Source organism: Zootoca vivipara, chromosome 4 (assembly GCF_965207765.1).
Source record: "Zootoca vivipara chromosome 4, rZooViv2.hap1.1, whole genome shotgun sequence".
Lineage (NCBI taxonomy): Eukaryota > Metazoa > Chordata > Lepidosauria > Squamata > Lacertidae > Zootoca > Zootoca vivipara.
This window is the reverse complement of record NC_142587.1, coordinates 51,272,284-51,288,197: the sequence shown is the minus strand read 5'-3', so window position 1 is coordinate 51,288,197 and position 15,914 is coordinate 51,272,284. Positions and strand designations below refer to the sequence as shown.

General features: G+C 43.1%; 2 protein-coding genes across 2 annotated transcripts; both read left to right on the top strand.

Annotated features, from left to right (window-relative positions):
* The first annotated feature begins 9 nt into the window (after window positions 1–9).
* LOC118085405 (carbonyl reductase [NADPH] 1) lies at window positions 10–4,938 on the top strand. Its single transcript, XM_035116016.3, has 4 exons — window positions 10–149; window positions 1,154–1,444; window positions 2,891–2,998; window positions 3,658–4,938. The coding sequence occupies exons 2-4, from the start codon at window positions 1,159–1,161 to the stop codon at window positions 4,092–4,094; spliced, it is 831 nt and encodes a 276-aa protein (XP_034971907.1). The 5' UTR covers window positions 10–149; window positions 1,154–1,158; the 3' UTR covers window positions 4,095–4,938.
* Window positions 4,939–8,511: 3,573 nt separating this feature from the next.
* On the top strand, window positions 8,512–15,437 carry LOC118085408 (carbonyl reductase [NADPH] 1). The gene is made up of 4 exons (XM_035116021.3): window positions 8,512–8,565; window positions 9,105–9,436; window positions 12,880–12,987; window positions 14,108–15,437. Exons 2-4 carry the CDS (start codon window positions 9,148–9,150, stop codon window positions 14,542–14,544), a joined length of 834 nt encoding a protein of 277 aa, XP_034971912.1. The 5' UTR covers window positions 8,512–8,565; window positions 9,105–9,147; the 3' UTR covers window positions 14,545–15,437.
* Window positions 15,438–15,914: the final 477 nt, after the last annotated feature.

Here is a 15,914-nt window from a genome sequence, read left to right as displayed (position 1 = left end):
GCGCACGCTTTCCACCTCCTCGCCTGCGGCTCCGCCGTCGATTCTGAGGATCCCCGCTTAGAACGGGCGCACTTTTTTAAGGCGCCTCCACCCGATATAGTTGGAAGTTGAGCAGCTTTGCAAATTGCAGCAGCCTGGTTTCCACAAAGGTCTTTCGCGCTAATCCTATATTATAACGTTTGTTTTCCTAACTTGTAGAATTTGGACCGCAGTTGTCTCTTGGTGGTATCCTAATGCATTTAACGAGTGCGTCGGTTACCCGGTATATGCGGGGTGTGGGTGCTGGGAAGGCTGCAGCCGCGCAATTGCGCTCTGCTCTAGGTAGCATTTTGCAGTCGTGCCCTTGTTCATTTTTTTTGGCTGCTCTAGGGTGCAGCGTCACGGGAGGGAGTGGCTTGCAGCTGTACAGTGACGCGAGAAATTCCCTTGACCCTGAACCTTCTTTCTTTGTAGTCCGCTAACTGATCTATGTTTCGAGTCACGCCACTGAGAGCTGTGCTTTGAACAAGAATGGGCACAAAGTGATAAGCATGTTGCCAGCTTCGTACTTTCGGCTTCCACTCCTGCATTGCACGACTGCATTTGTAACTGAAAAGTCTTTTTCTTCCCATTTCTCTGTTCACGCTTCTGTTGGCCTCCCTATTCACGCTTAGGTTACCCCATTGAAAGGTTATGATTATCTAAAGCGGTGGTTCCCAAACTTTTGGGGGCCCCTGCTCCCTTGGTTCTATAAACACATCCTCAATGCCCACTGCCTTACGCTGTGAAAAGCATTTTTTTCAGAAGAGCGGTTTGCGCAACCCACTAAGGAAGATAACACTGTAAAATCAAAACAGTAAAAATAAATAGCATAGTAATTGAAAATCTAATCCAAACTAGTTTAATTAATTCAACAAAGTGGATGAAGATGCAGTGGTGCCAGTATGATAGTCGTTTACCCCTCCAGTGCCACCCCTGTCACCCACTTGCCTCTTTGCACACACACCCCCATAGGTACAGCCCACATCACACAAAATTAAAATTAAAGCCATTCAATGTTATTGTTGCAAACGGTTGTTTGATAGAATCACCTTTTTTTCAGTGAATTAATTAACCATCTCATTATTTTTAATATTAATGTTCCTTTTGAGTTATTTTGAAATTTACTTGGCAGGGAGAATGTCTAGCACTCCAGTAGCTGTGGTGACTGGCTCCAACAAAGGCATTGGGCTGGCCATCGTGCGGGCTCTGTGCAAGCAGTTCACTGGGGATGTTTACCTGACTGCCCGGGACATCGAACGGGGCAAGGAGGCAGTGGCCAAGCTGCAGGAAGAAGGTCTGAAGCCACAGTTCCACCAGCTGGACATCACTGATCTGCAGAGTATTCAAACCTTCCGTGATTTCTTGAAGGAGAAGTATGGAGGGTTAAATGTGCTGGTCAACAATGCAGGGATTGCTTTCAAAGGTAAAATGCTAGCAGAGCAGGTATCTCAGAAACTGGAATGTTACATATTTGGTCTGAATTATAACATAAACAAGTAACATATACACTGGCTGTATGATATGTTTATAGTCTTTGGCTGCAAATCATGCAATCCAGCTACAGGTTAATTCTGCTTCAGGTTCCAGCCTTTGTCATTTTCTCCCTTGGTGCGTGGATGTGTGTGACTTTCTGGTACTTTAAATGGCCAGTTACCTGCACTGTGAACAGGTTGCTAGGAAGAATTGTCCAGAGTAATAGGCAGAGCAATTCTAATGCCATGTGGGCAGCCAGCAGCAGAGTGTGGTGGAGCAGCATAGCCATACCCACAGTCCTTCTGCTCTTGCAGGCTGGGATAGAAGTTGAGAGGAGCAGGGGGAAAGTCTTCAGTTGGCATAGCAATGAGGTCTGGTGCCATATAGTGATGGGAGAGGGGAAACTTAGGATCCAGTGGATCCCAGGCTGACTCAGTTCCGTCCCTAGTACGCCCCTGTTTAAAGCTTTTTGTGGGCCATCAGCTGTGGGAATCCTGTCAGTGGTACTTCCAGTGGGTTTATTGGAAAGCTCTGTGCTGGAAGAGGGAGGCTGGTGCTGTTTTGGACCAGGTGGACCTCTGCATCAGCCAAACCCGCTTCCTCCCCCAGTGGGTCAGACGGTAGAAGGGGTTGGATTGCAACTTAAGGTTCTCTGGCTTCTCCTACTTGAAATACACATATTGATAAGATCGCAGTTGGCACATTAAATCATTTTAGATTCAATTTTTTAAAGTTCATTTAAAGCCTCACAGCAATTTTCTAACAACGGTGATTGGAAACTGTATTTTGGCAGAATGTATCTCATTTGCTGTGCTTACTAATAAAACCTAGTTAAGCATTATTGTTTGATCATCTTTCCAGTTCACTTTTGGGTGGACCCCTTCAAATACATTAATTGTAATGGTGTGCCATATTTTCTGGATATAGTATTTTTTCCAATAAACTATTTACAGTGGTGCCTCGCTAGACGAATTTAATTTGTTCCACGGGTCGTTTCTTATAACGAAAAAATTCGTCTAGCGAATCCCATGGGAATGCATTGAATTTTTTTTGAATTTTTTTTTGCCCATAGGAACGCAAATTAATTGAATTTCAATGCATTCCTATGGGAAACCGCGATTCGCTAGACGAAAACGAATTCGTCTAGCGAGGCAACCTCCGCTAGAAAAAACCTTTCGTTAAGCGAAAATTTCGTTAAGCAGGGCATTCGTTAAGCGAGGCACCACTGTATTTGTTTTATTGATGTTTATCTCACCCTTTAAAAGAAACTTTGAAAATAAATATTCAAAATAACTCTAAACTAATGAAGGAACAAAAGCAGGTTTTTACAAAGTTTATATTTTCATAATGTCCATTCCGATTTTTGCTTGGTTTCTTCCTGCCATCTGGCAAAAAGTTGCAGATACAACTCCATTTGCTATACAAGCGGAAGTCACACTGCGAACAAACTTTTTTGCAACAAGGGATGTTTGCAGAGAATTGCTACCACTGATGAAACCTAACGGTAAGTACTCCACACTGACTTTAGGGGAAAATATGTTAAGATTTGGGGACCCAGGTGGCGCTGTGGTTAAACCACTGAGCCTAGGGTTTGCTGACCAGAAGGTCGGCGGTTCGAATCCCTGTGACGGGGTGAGCTCCCGTTGCTTGGTCCCAGCTCCTGCCAACCTAGCAGTTCGAAAGCATGTCAAAATGCAAGTAGATAAATAGGAACCGCTACAGCGGGAAGGTAAACGGCGTTTCCATGTGCTGCTCTGGTTTGCCAGAAGCGGCTTTGTCATGCTGGCCACATGACCTGGAAGCCATACGCTGGCTCCCTCGGCCAATAATGCGAGATGAGCGCGCAACCCCAGAGTCGGTCACGACTGGACCTAATGGTCAGGGGTCCCTTTACCTTTACCTTATGTTAAGATTTAGGCCAGGCATCCCCAAACTGCGGCCCTCCAGATGTTTTGGCCGACAGCTCCCATGATCCCTAGCTAACAGGACCAGTGGTCGGGGAAGATGGGAATTGTAGTCCAAAACATCTGGAGGGCCGAAGTTTGGGGGTGCCTCTAACACTTACCTGGGATTAAGGCCTATTGAACTCAACATGAGGAGGGCTGGAGGCAACAAGCTTAACTAAGGCTACTTTCTTCTCCTTAACATTTTCCCTTTTAATAGGCAGAGTGGTGAACGTATCTAGCATGTGCGGGGCTTCAGCATTGTCCAAATGCAGCCAAGACCTGCAGCGGAAGTTTCGGAGTGACACAATCACTGAAGAGGAACTAGTGAAACTCATGGAAAAATTTGTAGAGGACACCAAGAAGGGAGTGCATGAGAAGGAGGGTTGGCCAAGTACAGCTTATGGCGTGTCCAAAACCGGGGTAACGGTTTTGTCCAGAATTCAAGCAAGGCGGCTGAATGAGACAAGGAAAGGTGATGGTATTCTCCTGAATGCCTGTTGCCCTGGGTGGGTCAGGACTGACATGGCAGGTCCCAGAGCCCCAAAATCTCCTGATGAGGGAGCTGAGACTCCAGTGTATTTGGCCCTTTTACCCCCGGGAGCCGATGGGCCTCACGGCCAGTATGTTAGTGAAAAGAAAGTGCAGAAGTGGTAGTTGTTCAGTGTACAATGAATAATGCATTTGCATTGTTACTACTAGCTTGATTACGAGCAGTAATAATGCAAATGCAGGTGTGGGCTCTTCCACTGGGATCTGCTTTAACAGTCGTGGCAGGCTCCCATGCAAGGGAAGAAAGTGTTTCATAAATGCATCATATTGTCTGTTAAGTGCCTGTGCAAATAACTATTTTGGTTTGCTGTATGCATGTGGCAGTTTGTAAGCATCTTTTTGCTACATTTGCTCTTCCCTGGATTTGGGAAGCTGTCTTGGCTTAATATATATTTTCCAGCTATTGAATTATTTTTGTTTCACAATGTGTGAAAGCCATTTGCTTTTTGAATTTGAATTTTAAAATGTGCATACATTATTTATCTATTGTTCAAGACTGTTTTATTTAATACAGAAATCAAGCCATTACAACCTTTGCTGCAGATATGAATGCATGAAATCAGTAAAATGGACATGATGGCTTAGCAAATTTAATTTGGGCTGCTGTTGTTTGGAGGGTGCACATGGGCTGTATAAAGAGAACCAATTCGCACTCTTAAAACCCCAGAAATAATTAGCTCCACTGTTAGCATGGTGGAACGTATCCTTCAAGATCAGGAAAACACAAAGGATCATTATTATACATTGTATAATTGTTAGAAAATAAAAGTTGAATATTTTCTCTGTAAAAAGGATCTCTTAACACCCGTACAAATGAAACTGAAACTAATATTCATGGATCTTTGTTTTTGATTAATAAAAATGTCTTCTAAACAATGTACATGCATGCAATTTTCATATGTTTGGTGATAAAACACATATTTAAAAATAAAACGCTAGACAATGTTTACATCTGGTTTTTTTTGTTATATTTTAAGGTGGCTGCATAAAGGCAGAAGGGGAGATATGCACTTATCCTGCAATTTTTTGTTATGTTTTTTTTAAAAAAAATTGTACAAGAGATGGGAGAAATTGTTTTCTACAAATAAATGATCTTATGAATGCCATATTATACAGAGCCATCTCAGTGACAATGGAAACACTACCTGTGGGAATAATTTCACCAGCAGTGCTGTACCTTCTTCTCCTGCTCAGTGCCAATAGACTGCAATGGTTTTTTTAAAAAAAACCAATAATACTTCGGCATTAATTGTTGATTAATTGATTAATTTTAATTTTGAATCTTGAGATGTTGACCTATCATCATATACAGTGGTACCTCGGTTTATGAACACAATTGGTTCTGGAAGTCTGTTCATAAACTGAAGCGTTCATAAACTGAAGCGAACTTTCCCATTGAAAGTAATGGAAAGTGGATTAATCTGTTCCAGGGGTACTTAAACTGAAGCGTTCATAAACTGAAGCGAACTTTCCCATTGAAAGTAATGGAAAGTGGATTAATCCGTTCCAGATGGGTCCGCAGAGTACTTAAACTGAAGCATTCATAAACTGAAGCATGGGTGTAATTGGTTCCGGAAGTCTGTTCATAAACTGAAGCGTTCATAAACTGAAGCGAACTTTCCCATTGAAAGTAATGGAAAATGAATTAATCCGTTCCAGATGGGTCCGCGGCGTTCATAAACCGAAAATTCATAAACCGAGGTGTTCATAAACCGAGGTTCCACTGTACAATATGCTCATAGGAATCACTTCTCCAAGTACTTGCCAAAACAGTACCATCCACACACAAGAAATAAGTAGCAGTTAGCTTGGGGAAAACATAAGATTTGCAAAAGTGGGCTGGGGTGGGGGGGGCTCAATGGAGAAAATAGCCTAATGGGAACTTAAGTGGACATAATGCTGACTGTTGGATAGGAGGTGGGGACTGGAATCCTGAAGTGGAATAGTCCATACTTCAACATTTAGCTGAAGATCCCACTTCCCAAGCAATGAAATGCAGAAGCATGTTTTGTTCATTTTGCTAAGTCTCCTTTTCTAGACTAACTTGGCAGTCCCACCTGCCCTCCTTTCTTACACACAGCCAGGGGCTGACTGGGCCTGTGACTGGCTTTGACCCTAGCTACTGCTGGGCTCCATGACCACTGCATATGGTGACAGCAGTCACGAAATTAAGAGACACCTGCTTCTTGGGAGAAAAGTGATGACAAACCTAGACAGCATCTTAAAAAGCAGAGACATCACCTTGCCGACAAAGGTCCGTATAGTTAAAGCTATGGTTTTCCCAGTAGTGATGAATGGAAGTGAGAGCTAGACCATAAAGAAGGCTGATCGCCGAAGAATTGATGCTTTTGAATTATGGTGCTGGAGGAGACTCTTGAGCAGGGGTCCCCAAACTAAGGCCCGGGGGCTGGATGTGGCCCAATCGCCTTCTAAATCCGGCCCGCAGACGGTCCGGGAATCAGCATGTTTTTACATGAGTAGAATGTGTCCTATTATTCAAAATGCATCTCTGGGTTATTTGTGGGACATAGGAATTAGTTCATTTCCCAAAAAAATATATAGTCCGGCCCCCCACAAGGTCTGAGGGACAGTGGACCGGGCCCCTGCTGAAAAAGTTTGCAGACCCCTGCTCTTGAGAGTCCCATGGACTGCAAGAAGATCAAACCTATCCATTCTGAAGGAAATCAGCCCTGAGTGTTCACTGGAAGGACAGATCGTGAAACTGAGGCTCCAATACTTTGGCCACCTCATGAGAAGAGAAGAAGCCTTGGAAAAGACCCTGATGTTGGGAAAGATTGAGGGCACTAGGAGAAGGGGATGACAGCGGACGAGATGGTTGGACAATGTTCTCAAAGCTACTAACATGAGTTTGACCAAACTGCGGGAGGAAGTGGAAGACAGGAGTGCCTGCCATGCTCTGTTCCATGGGGTCATGAAGAGTCGGACACGACTAAACAACAACAACAACTGCTGGGCTGCCCTCCCAGTCCCTTTGAGCACCACCCATGTCTGCTTCTGCTAGTACAAGATGAAGCACCCAATTTTCAGCAATCGTACCACCACCCACTCGCCCAGCAGCCCTCTGTGCCATATCCCACACTTTTGTGGAAGATCTGGAAACTTTCAGCAGCACGGGGCTGCAGTGAAATAAGGAGATGAGCTTGGATGAGCAGAAATGCTTTCCATAATCTCAACTCTTCCGCTCATGTAATTTTATCTTCTCCTCATTTTAGTTACAGTACTTCTCTATAGGTTTCCCTTTCCTGACTTCCTCTGTTGCTTCATGTCAGATTTCAACTTCTTCTAGCCGCTAATCAACTTCATGGCCTTGGTGCTTCTTATCTATCTTTGTTCCTTTTCCTCTATTCTCCTTAGCCTCTTGGTTTGCCACCCACAAATCTTCCATTTATACCTCCCTTCCTTTGTGCTAGTTCCTGTCTCCAAGGTTTATTTCTTGTGCTAACTTCTTCCCCAAGTAATTATTTTGTATTTTTATGTTGTGAACCACCCTGTGATCTTCAGATGAAGGGTAGTGTACAAATATCATAGATAATAATAAACTCATCCTCCCTCTTGCATCATCCTTGGTGTGTCCCCATCACCACCACCACTTTCTTTCTATGCCTAGGCTAACGCATGTGCTCTCTTTCTTCTTTTTACTTTCTTCAACCTTTGCAAAGTTTCCACACTCCCTCCAATTCCGCCTTCCCTTCTTTTCTTATTTTTAAAAATAAAACCCAATACAAGTGCCTGTTTTCAGGCTCACCACTAAATAATAATAATAATAATAATAATAATAATAATAATAATAATAATAATGTTGAGCTTGCAAGCAGGAACTTATATTGGTTTGTTGTTGTTGTTTACAGCACCAAGCACATAATAGCCACATTATAAATGATGAATTATAATGAATTTGACACATGATATAAACTATACCATTTTTTAGCTTGTTTACGCATAGGTCTGAACACAGGCACATATTATTTTTACACATCTTCAAGAAAGTGTGTGAAGAGTGTGCACTTGTTGAATTGTACAGTTTGTACATGCCGCTACACAGGTTGTACACAAGCTGAATGTAACTTGCAAACACCCCTATTGCAAGCACATTTAGTTTAAGAAATGACCCACTTTGAACTCAGTGGGATTTATTTCTAAGTCAACATAAGGCTGTGGAAAGTGCTTCTCCCTTCCCTCTTCCTGAGGGCATACTTGCGAACATAAAAGCTGCTTTTAGGTTTGTACATGTCTCTTCTCCCATACACAGATAATACTCCTGAATGTGGAATGTGTTACCTAACTTCAGACTGTTGTATAAACAAACAATAGGGCACACAGCTAATACCCAGAGGAGCAGATTTTGAGTTATTCAACGCTCTGCATCTGTTTCGTTTCAGATTCTCCTATAGGCTACATTCTAATATTCCCCCTCCTCCTTAAATGCTTGAGGCTCTGTACAGCTGCCAGGAAAGGCGGGCCTCTAGCCTTTCCACCATAGCAACCTTGTCGTGCTTGCTCTGTGCAAGGGAAGACAGAAGAGAGTCAACAGCAGGCGCTGCACAGAATCAGCAGGGTAAGTTTTGGGGGGTTTTCCTTTGATTGCCCGAACCTGCTCAATTCTGCTGATAATCTAAAAAAAAAAAACCAGGGTGGATTATGGCCTCCCTACTATGCCTCTGTAAATTGCAGAATAAAATAATGTGTCAAATAATGTTCAAAGGTTGGAAAGAGCCAGTAGGCACACCCTGGGAATGGAGGTTTTTAAAGCAATACTCCAAACCACATGCTCCAAATCAGGCAGTCCTTCATCTTTGCAATAGGGGTAAATATACCCATCCAGTGAAGTTGCCACTCCATGTGTCTGGCAAACTGACTACAGACCCTTATGCCAAAATAAGTTCACAGGGTTTTTTAAGGGTGCCACAAGATTTTTTGTGTTTGCTGCAAAAAAACACGTATATGGGATTACTCCACCCAATTGTTTTTGAAGTTTCCTTGCTGATTATGCTGTGCTATCCCAGAGTAAGTGCTTTCGGGTAGCGCAATAATGCTGTGATGTTCTGACGCCGTACATAAAACATGCTCAGTTATATGGATGTGTTTCTTCCTAAGGTGTCTCCCGTCCTACCTGATCAGAATCTGCTTGGCAGAGAGGATGTCTAAGAACATTCCAGTAGCTGTGGTGACTGGCTCCAACAAAGGCATTGGGCTGGCCATCGTGCGGGCTCTATGCAAGCAGTTCACTGGGGATGTTTACCTGACTGCCCGGGACATCGAACGGGGAAAGGAGGCAGTGGCCAAGCTGCAGGAAGAAGGTCTGAAGCCACAGTTCCACCAGCTGGACATAAATGACCTGCAGAGTATCCGAACCCTACGCGATTTCTTGAAGGAGAAGTATGGAGGATTAAATGTGCTGGTCAACAATGCAGGGATTGCTTTCAAAGGTAAAAAACAGTGTTCAGTTTCTGGAAAGAAAGTATACAGAGATCAGGTCTGCCTGGGAGCACCGCAGTCTGATATAAAAATGATCCTGTTGGTCCCTGATGAGTGGGAAGTTGAACTCACTGCAGTTACTTGGTGGTCAGGAAACTTTCATTCACCTTATTTCATATATTCTGGGGCTTAGCCTAGGGTAACTGAGTAACTGGGTTCATAGAATCATAGAATCATAGAGTTGGAAGAGACCACAAGGGCCATCCAGTCCAACCCCCTGCCAAGCAGGAAACACCATCAAAGCATTCTTGACATATGGCTGTCAAGCCTCTGCTTAAAGACCTCCAAAGAAGGAGACTCCACCACACTTCTTGGCAGCAAATTCCACTGTCGCACAACTCTTACTGTCAGGGTTAACTACTTAACTTTGGTAAGTACTGGGTAAAGTACTGTACAGTACTTTTAACAGTGTACTTTGGACCCAGTACAGTAAATATTTGCCACACTGCTTTGTGACTTTCATGGGTGCTGCTTCTTCCTGCAACTCGGGGCAGCTGCATACATTACTGTTTTCCAACACAGAAAATGCATCAGTAGGACTAAGCATGAGAGCTGCATGTAAATAATCCGGTGTACCAATCTTGCATATGAGTACTGTATTCACTGCATGTACACATGTGCAACTTCATGTCTGATGAGGTACACTTGAACCTATGTTTCTTAATACATGATAAAATCTTTTGCGTGCAGCAAAGCATAATCTGTGATGGAAAACTGCAAAACATATACAATTAATGCTTGATAAAAATGCAATTTGCTTCTTGCATTTCCTGTGGAAACTAGAATCAGATTACTTAGACAAGCAAACAATCATTCAGAAAAAGATAGTTCGCAGTTTGATTATTGGTTAGTTGCAGGGACAGAAGCAGCTAAATTTTTGTTAGTGATCTTTCTCACCATACAATACATAACTGTCCCATGCAGGAAGTAAGTAATGAAAAAACACAGGGTACCTGGTGGATAGCTGGCAACTATCTATTATTATTACAAATTAGCAGCAGCAGTAGTAATTCTGAATGAAAGGTGATACTTTTAGCCTGCTCTTAACATTATTCTTGCACACAGACATAATATCAAATGTACTTATCAACAAGGCAAATATAATTTCATGTTCTACAACCGAAATGAAAACTATTCCATCTAGATTTAATGTGGGTTTGTGTGTTATTGTTATTTTGTAATTTAAACATCTGGACACAATAAAATACATGTCATTCCCTCCCTTGGCATGTAGAAGCAGCCAGAACTGCGGCAAACAATGCTAACTCAAGTGAATGCAGATGGTATGGGAGCTTTGTACATCTTCAACATGTTAAAAAAATTCTTTGACATCCTAGACAGTTTTGACACGTGTGTTTGTGACAGCACCCTAGGTCTTGTGCCATCTGGGGAGAGGGTGTTCCCGGCTAGCATAGAGTGTACCCCTCTACTCAGCTTAGTCTCCCCCTTTAAACAACAGGTGCCACCAGACAAGGTGTAAATTATTTCCACAAGGCTGTCCTTTATCCCTGGGGCCTCCACTTTTCCCTGGGGTCTCCTTGAGGCTCGTAAGGTAGTGTGGTACTCTATCTTCTAAGCTTGAGGGTGTTAAAAATAAGCAAAGACCACACAGGGTTATGAAACAAGTTCTAAAGTTAACTAAAACTGGAAAAATTTGGAGATTGAAGACGAAGATATGCAGTGCAAAAGTTAGAGAAAAGCAGTATATTCCCTTTAAAGCAAAGGGACGAAACAGCCCCTTAATCCAGGTTTACAAAGTCTTTCCTTATCAGGTTGAGTTCCACCTTGAAATGCACACCTCCTATTTTTATCTTGTTATGAGTTTGGAGAGGGGGGAGGCTGTATGTCTTAGCTCCTCTTCTAATTCCTGGATCCAGCACATTTTCAGTTGCTGAAATGGCTTGCTAATGATTACGGGAAGGGAGTTGCTCTGTGCCAGAGGGCAAATGGGTGGGCCTCCGTCCCAGGGTGGAGGGTTGAGTGATATGAGCTAGAAACTGGTTGCAAAAGCTGCAGGCTGAAAAGTCAGAGATAAAAGCCAGGCCTGATTTCTGCTGGAATCCAAGGCTGTGGCTGTGGGAGAAGCAAAGCTCTCTTAGGGCGTTAATGCTGTAAACCCCTCCATTGCTTCTTGGGCTTGCCAATCAGAAGGTCGGCAGTTCAAATCCATACAACGGGGTAAGCTCCCATTGCTCTATCCCAGCTTCTGCCAGCCTAGCAGTTCGAAAGCACACCAGTGCAAGTGGATAAATAGGTACCAGTGTGGCGATGGAATTTCCATGCGCTCTGGCTTCTGTCACAGTGTTCCGTTGCGCCAGAAGCAGTTTAGTCATGCTGGCCACATGACCCGGAAAGCTGTCTGTGGACAAACAACTGGCTCCCTTGGCCTGAAAAGCGAGATGAGCACCACAACCCCATAGTCGCCTGTGACTGGACTTAACGATCCAGGGGTCCTTTATCTTTACACACACACACACACACACACACACACACACACACACACACACACACACATATATATATATATATATATATATATATATACACTGTATATCATAAAGACATCACAGCCTCTGCCATGTCTTATTCCAAAAGGAAACATAAACCCTGGGTAAGTGCCTGAACCCCTGAAATCAGGGCCGACCCTAAGGGAAGGTTGGGTGGCGCAAGGTGCTGGGCTGCCAGGGGGGCGCCGCGCTGCGCACTGCGCCCGCACGGCAGCCGCGCTCGGAAATGGGGGGTGCTAGAGGGATAGTTCGCACCAGGGCGCCAGCTATACTTAAGATGGCCCTGCCTGAAATCTTGCACTACTCGGAGATTGGGGTGGTGTGCAATAATACAGATTCCTGTCAATCGCATGAAGCACCTTAGCCAGAGATGAGGCAACTCTCACATACCAAGGAAGGAGTTTTAATTAACTTGATATTTGAGCCTTGAGGTATTTGCTAGGTTTCCAAGTTAACCCTATAATCCCCCAAACAAGCAGACAGGTTAACAAACCAGTAAAATAAACAACAGTTGGTTGGGGATTGATGGGATAGTCTAAAACAGGCATAGGAAACCTTCGGCTCTCCAGGTGTTTTGGCCTACAACTCCCATGATCCCTAGCTAACAGGACCAGTGGTCAGGGATGATGGGAATTGTAGTCCAAAACATCTGGAGGGCTGAAGGTTGCCTATGCCTGGTCTAAAACATCTGGAGAACACGAGGTTGGTAAACGCTGTAGTATGGTATAGGTGGAGTCTTCAATAATATCACAGTTGCACAATGTAATTTCAACTAATGCTGACCATAAGTAGACTATGTTGTTTGTCTTTGTTAGTGTAGGTGGTGGAAAGACTGTATGCATTTGTACCTTAATGCATATTTTTTGTTTTCTTTGCCCAATAAAAAGTGGAGGACACCACACCATTTCCTACACAAGCAGAAGTGACCATGAAAACGAACTTCTTTGCAACCAGAAATATTTGCAATGAGTTATTACCACTTATTAAACCACAAGGTGAGCTATGCATTTTCATCCTGCAGGGGTAAATATTGTATTTTTAAATAGTCACAACCCATCCTAGGACCTTATTGTAGGGCAGGCAGGCAGGCAGACCAACTGAGCTTTTCAAGTCTGATCCTGTTCTTTACAGCCATCGTGTAAAGAGGATAGGATAGAACTCTTTGTAAATGAAACAAGAGACAAATAGAAGTTGAACTAAGCCAGATAGGGCTTAGTGAGGTTCATCACATGGATTTATTGAAGAAGAAGGGAGGCGGGGAAGCAAACTGGATGTTTTCTGCTCTGTGTGATACAATACTGTAAAATCAGCAGCCTGTCAGATGATTCAGTTTTCTAGCTATTTTGAAAAGCTAGTGAAATTACTGGCATCATACTGCACTATTGATCAACTCTTGAGTAACTGCTGCATTCTATCTTGATGTGTCCAAACATTGTATACAGTGCTTTTTTTCTGTGTACCCTTGAGTAACCCCAGAAAAAGCACTGTGTGTATGTGTTAAATGCCACTGTGATAGCCTTCAGAGCTATTAAACACAAATTACACAGTATATATATTTTAGATTTTCTGTCAACCGTTTCTTATTTTAGAATATCTCCATGGAAAGGTTTCTGTTCTTGTATATGCAACTTGCTTATGATTTATTCTTCATGATTTACTTGCTGTATGACACTTCTTATTTCTACTTCCTCTGCAGAGTATTGGGTTGTACGCAATCATGGGCATAGCCGGGGGGCAGGGGGGGTAGCAGCTCCCCTAAAACAATACAAATAAATACAAATCTGAGGTTCTTCCGCCCTAACAAAAATCCTGGCTACGCCCACATACCCAAAGATAGTGTTACTCAGAGCCACAGGGAACCCCTTATAAATAATTGGCTTGCCTAACTTAGGTCTGCTCAAAACAAAATAAAAAAATCCTTCCAGTAGCACCTTAGAGACCAACTGTTGGTCTCTAAGGTGCTACTGGAAGGATTTTTTTATTTTGTTTCGACTACGTCAGACCAACACGGCTACCTGCCTGTAATTAGGTCTGCTCAGTATGTCTACTTTGAGTGCAACTGAGTTGGATATGGTCCATTGGTTATTGTGGAGTTATCATCTTTTTTTGTCACAGGAAGGGTAGTGAATGTCTCCAGTGTCATGAGTGTCCGGGCCTTGGCCAGGTGCAGCCCAGAACTACAGCAGAAGTTTCGGAGTGAGACAATCACTGAAGAGGAACTAGTGAAACTCATGGAAAAATTTGTAGAAGACACCAAGAAGGGAGTGCATGAGAAGGAGGGTTGGCCAAATACAGCTTATGGCGTGTCCAAAATTGGGGTAACGGTTTTGTCCAGAATTCAAGCAAGGCGGCTGAATGAGACAAGGAAAGGTGATGGTATTCTCCTGAATGCCTGTTGCCCTGGGTGGGTCAAGACTGACATGGCAGGTCCTAAAGCCCCAAAATCTCCTGAGGAGGGAGCTGAGACTCCAGTGTATTTGGCCCTTTTACCCCCGGGAGCCGATGGGCCCCACGGGCAGTTTGTTAGTGACAAAACGGTTCAACCTTGGTGAATTTTGGCATGTGCCCAATTTTATGGAGCTCCATTCTAGTAGCGATCAGACAGGCTCCTGCTCCCTACTGAGCCTCCAGTGCCTACTGAAGACTAATTTTATTCCAGCAGGCATTTTAATTGGAGTTTGCTTTTATAGTTTTAACTGATTTTTTTTTTGTTTTCTTTGTAAATCACTTAAAGGCTATTGTAGTGAAGTGTTATATAAATTGTTTTAATAATAACTAACAAATAAAATAACTGGAGCTTATCTGCCATATTTCAGCTGGCTCTTAATGAGCAGAACTCTTGATAAGAGGAGGATGGATTGAGTTTTTTTTAACCTTCCCTGTTGCTCTGTGGTCAGTTACAATCACAATATTAATTTAAACACTGTACTGCTCTGTACAACTTCACGTAAGGAAACATGTGCATCTCTCTCACACACATACACAAACACCTCCTGTCGCTACTCCCATGTGGTGTTTTTTTTTACATCTCTAGTGCTCCCTTCACCGTTAAAAAAATAGAGATGCTGGGTGTTTAAATCAGGGCCCATGCCCTGTAACCCTAGGCGCCAGCTGTAGTTATTCAATGTGGAGGAAAATACAGACAATAGCCAACATAGTTAAACAAAATAAAATAAAGATCCCGGTCATATGAGCCCTTGCACTGAAAACCAGTTGCTGGCTAAAATGACGCCCTATAATTAATCTCTTAATTCCTACTATTTTGTTATATCCCTCCTGTAAAAAAAGAAGTGGAGCCAAAAGCTTGTTTTTCCTTCTTTTACATCTCTACTACTTGTAAGAATGCAAAACCACTTTGCAGGAGAAATTAAATGCAGAAATCAGGCAAATAGTATTTTACATGAACGTTTGTGAGATTTGAATAAATTGTGAACTGTTACAATGACCTGCTTATTTAGAGCTTCTTAACATCATGATTAAAGTTTTTTTAAAATTAGGTTACTTTTTTAATAACTCCCAGTATGTTTCCGAGCACAATTCAAAGTGTTGGTGCTGACCTTTAAAGCCCTAAATGGCCTCAGTCCAGTATACCTGAAGGAGCGTCTCCACCCCCATCATTCTGCCCGGACACTGAGGACCAGTACTGAGGGCCTTCTGGCAGTTCCCTCGTTGCGAGAAGCCAAGTTGCAGGGAACCAGGCAGAGGGCCTTCTTGGTAGTGGTGCCCGCCCTGTGGAACACCCTCCCATCGGATGTCAAAGAGAAAAACAGCTACCAGATTTTCAGAAGACATCTGAAGGCAGCCTGGTTTAGGGAGGCTTTTAATGTTTAATAGATTATTTTATTTTATTTTTCTGTTGGAAGCCACCCAGAGTGGCTGGGGAAATCCAGCCAGATGGGCGGGGTATAAATAAAAAATTATT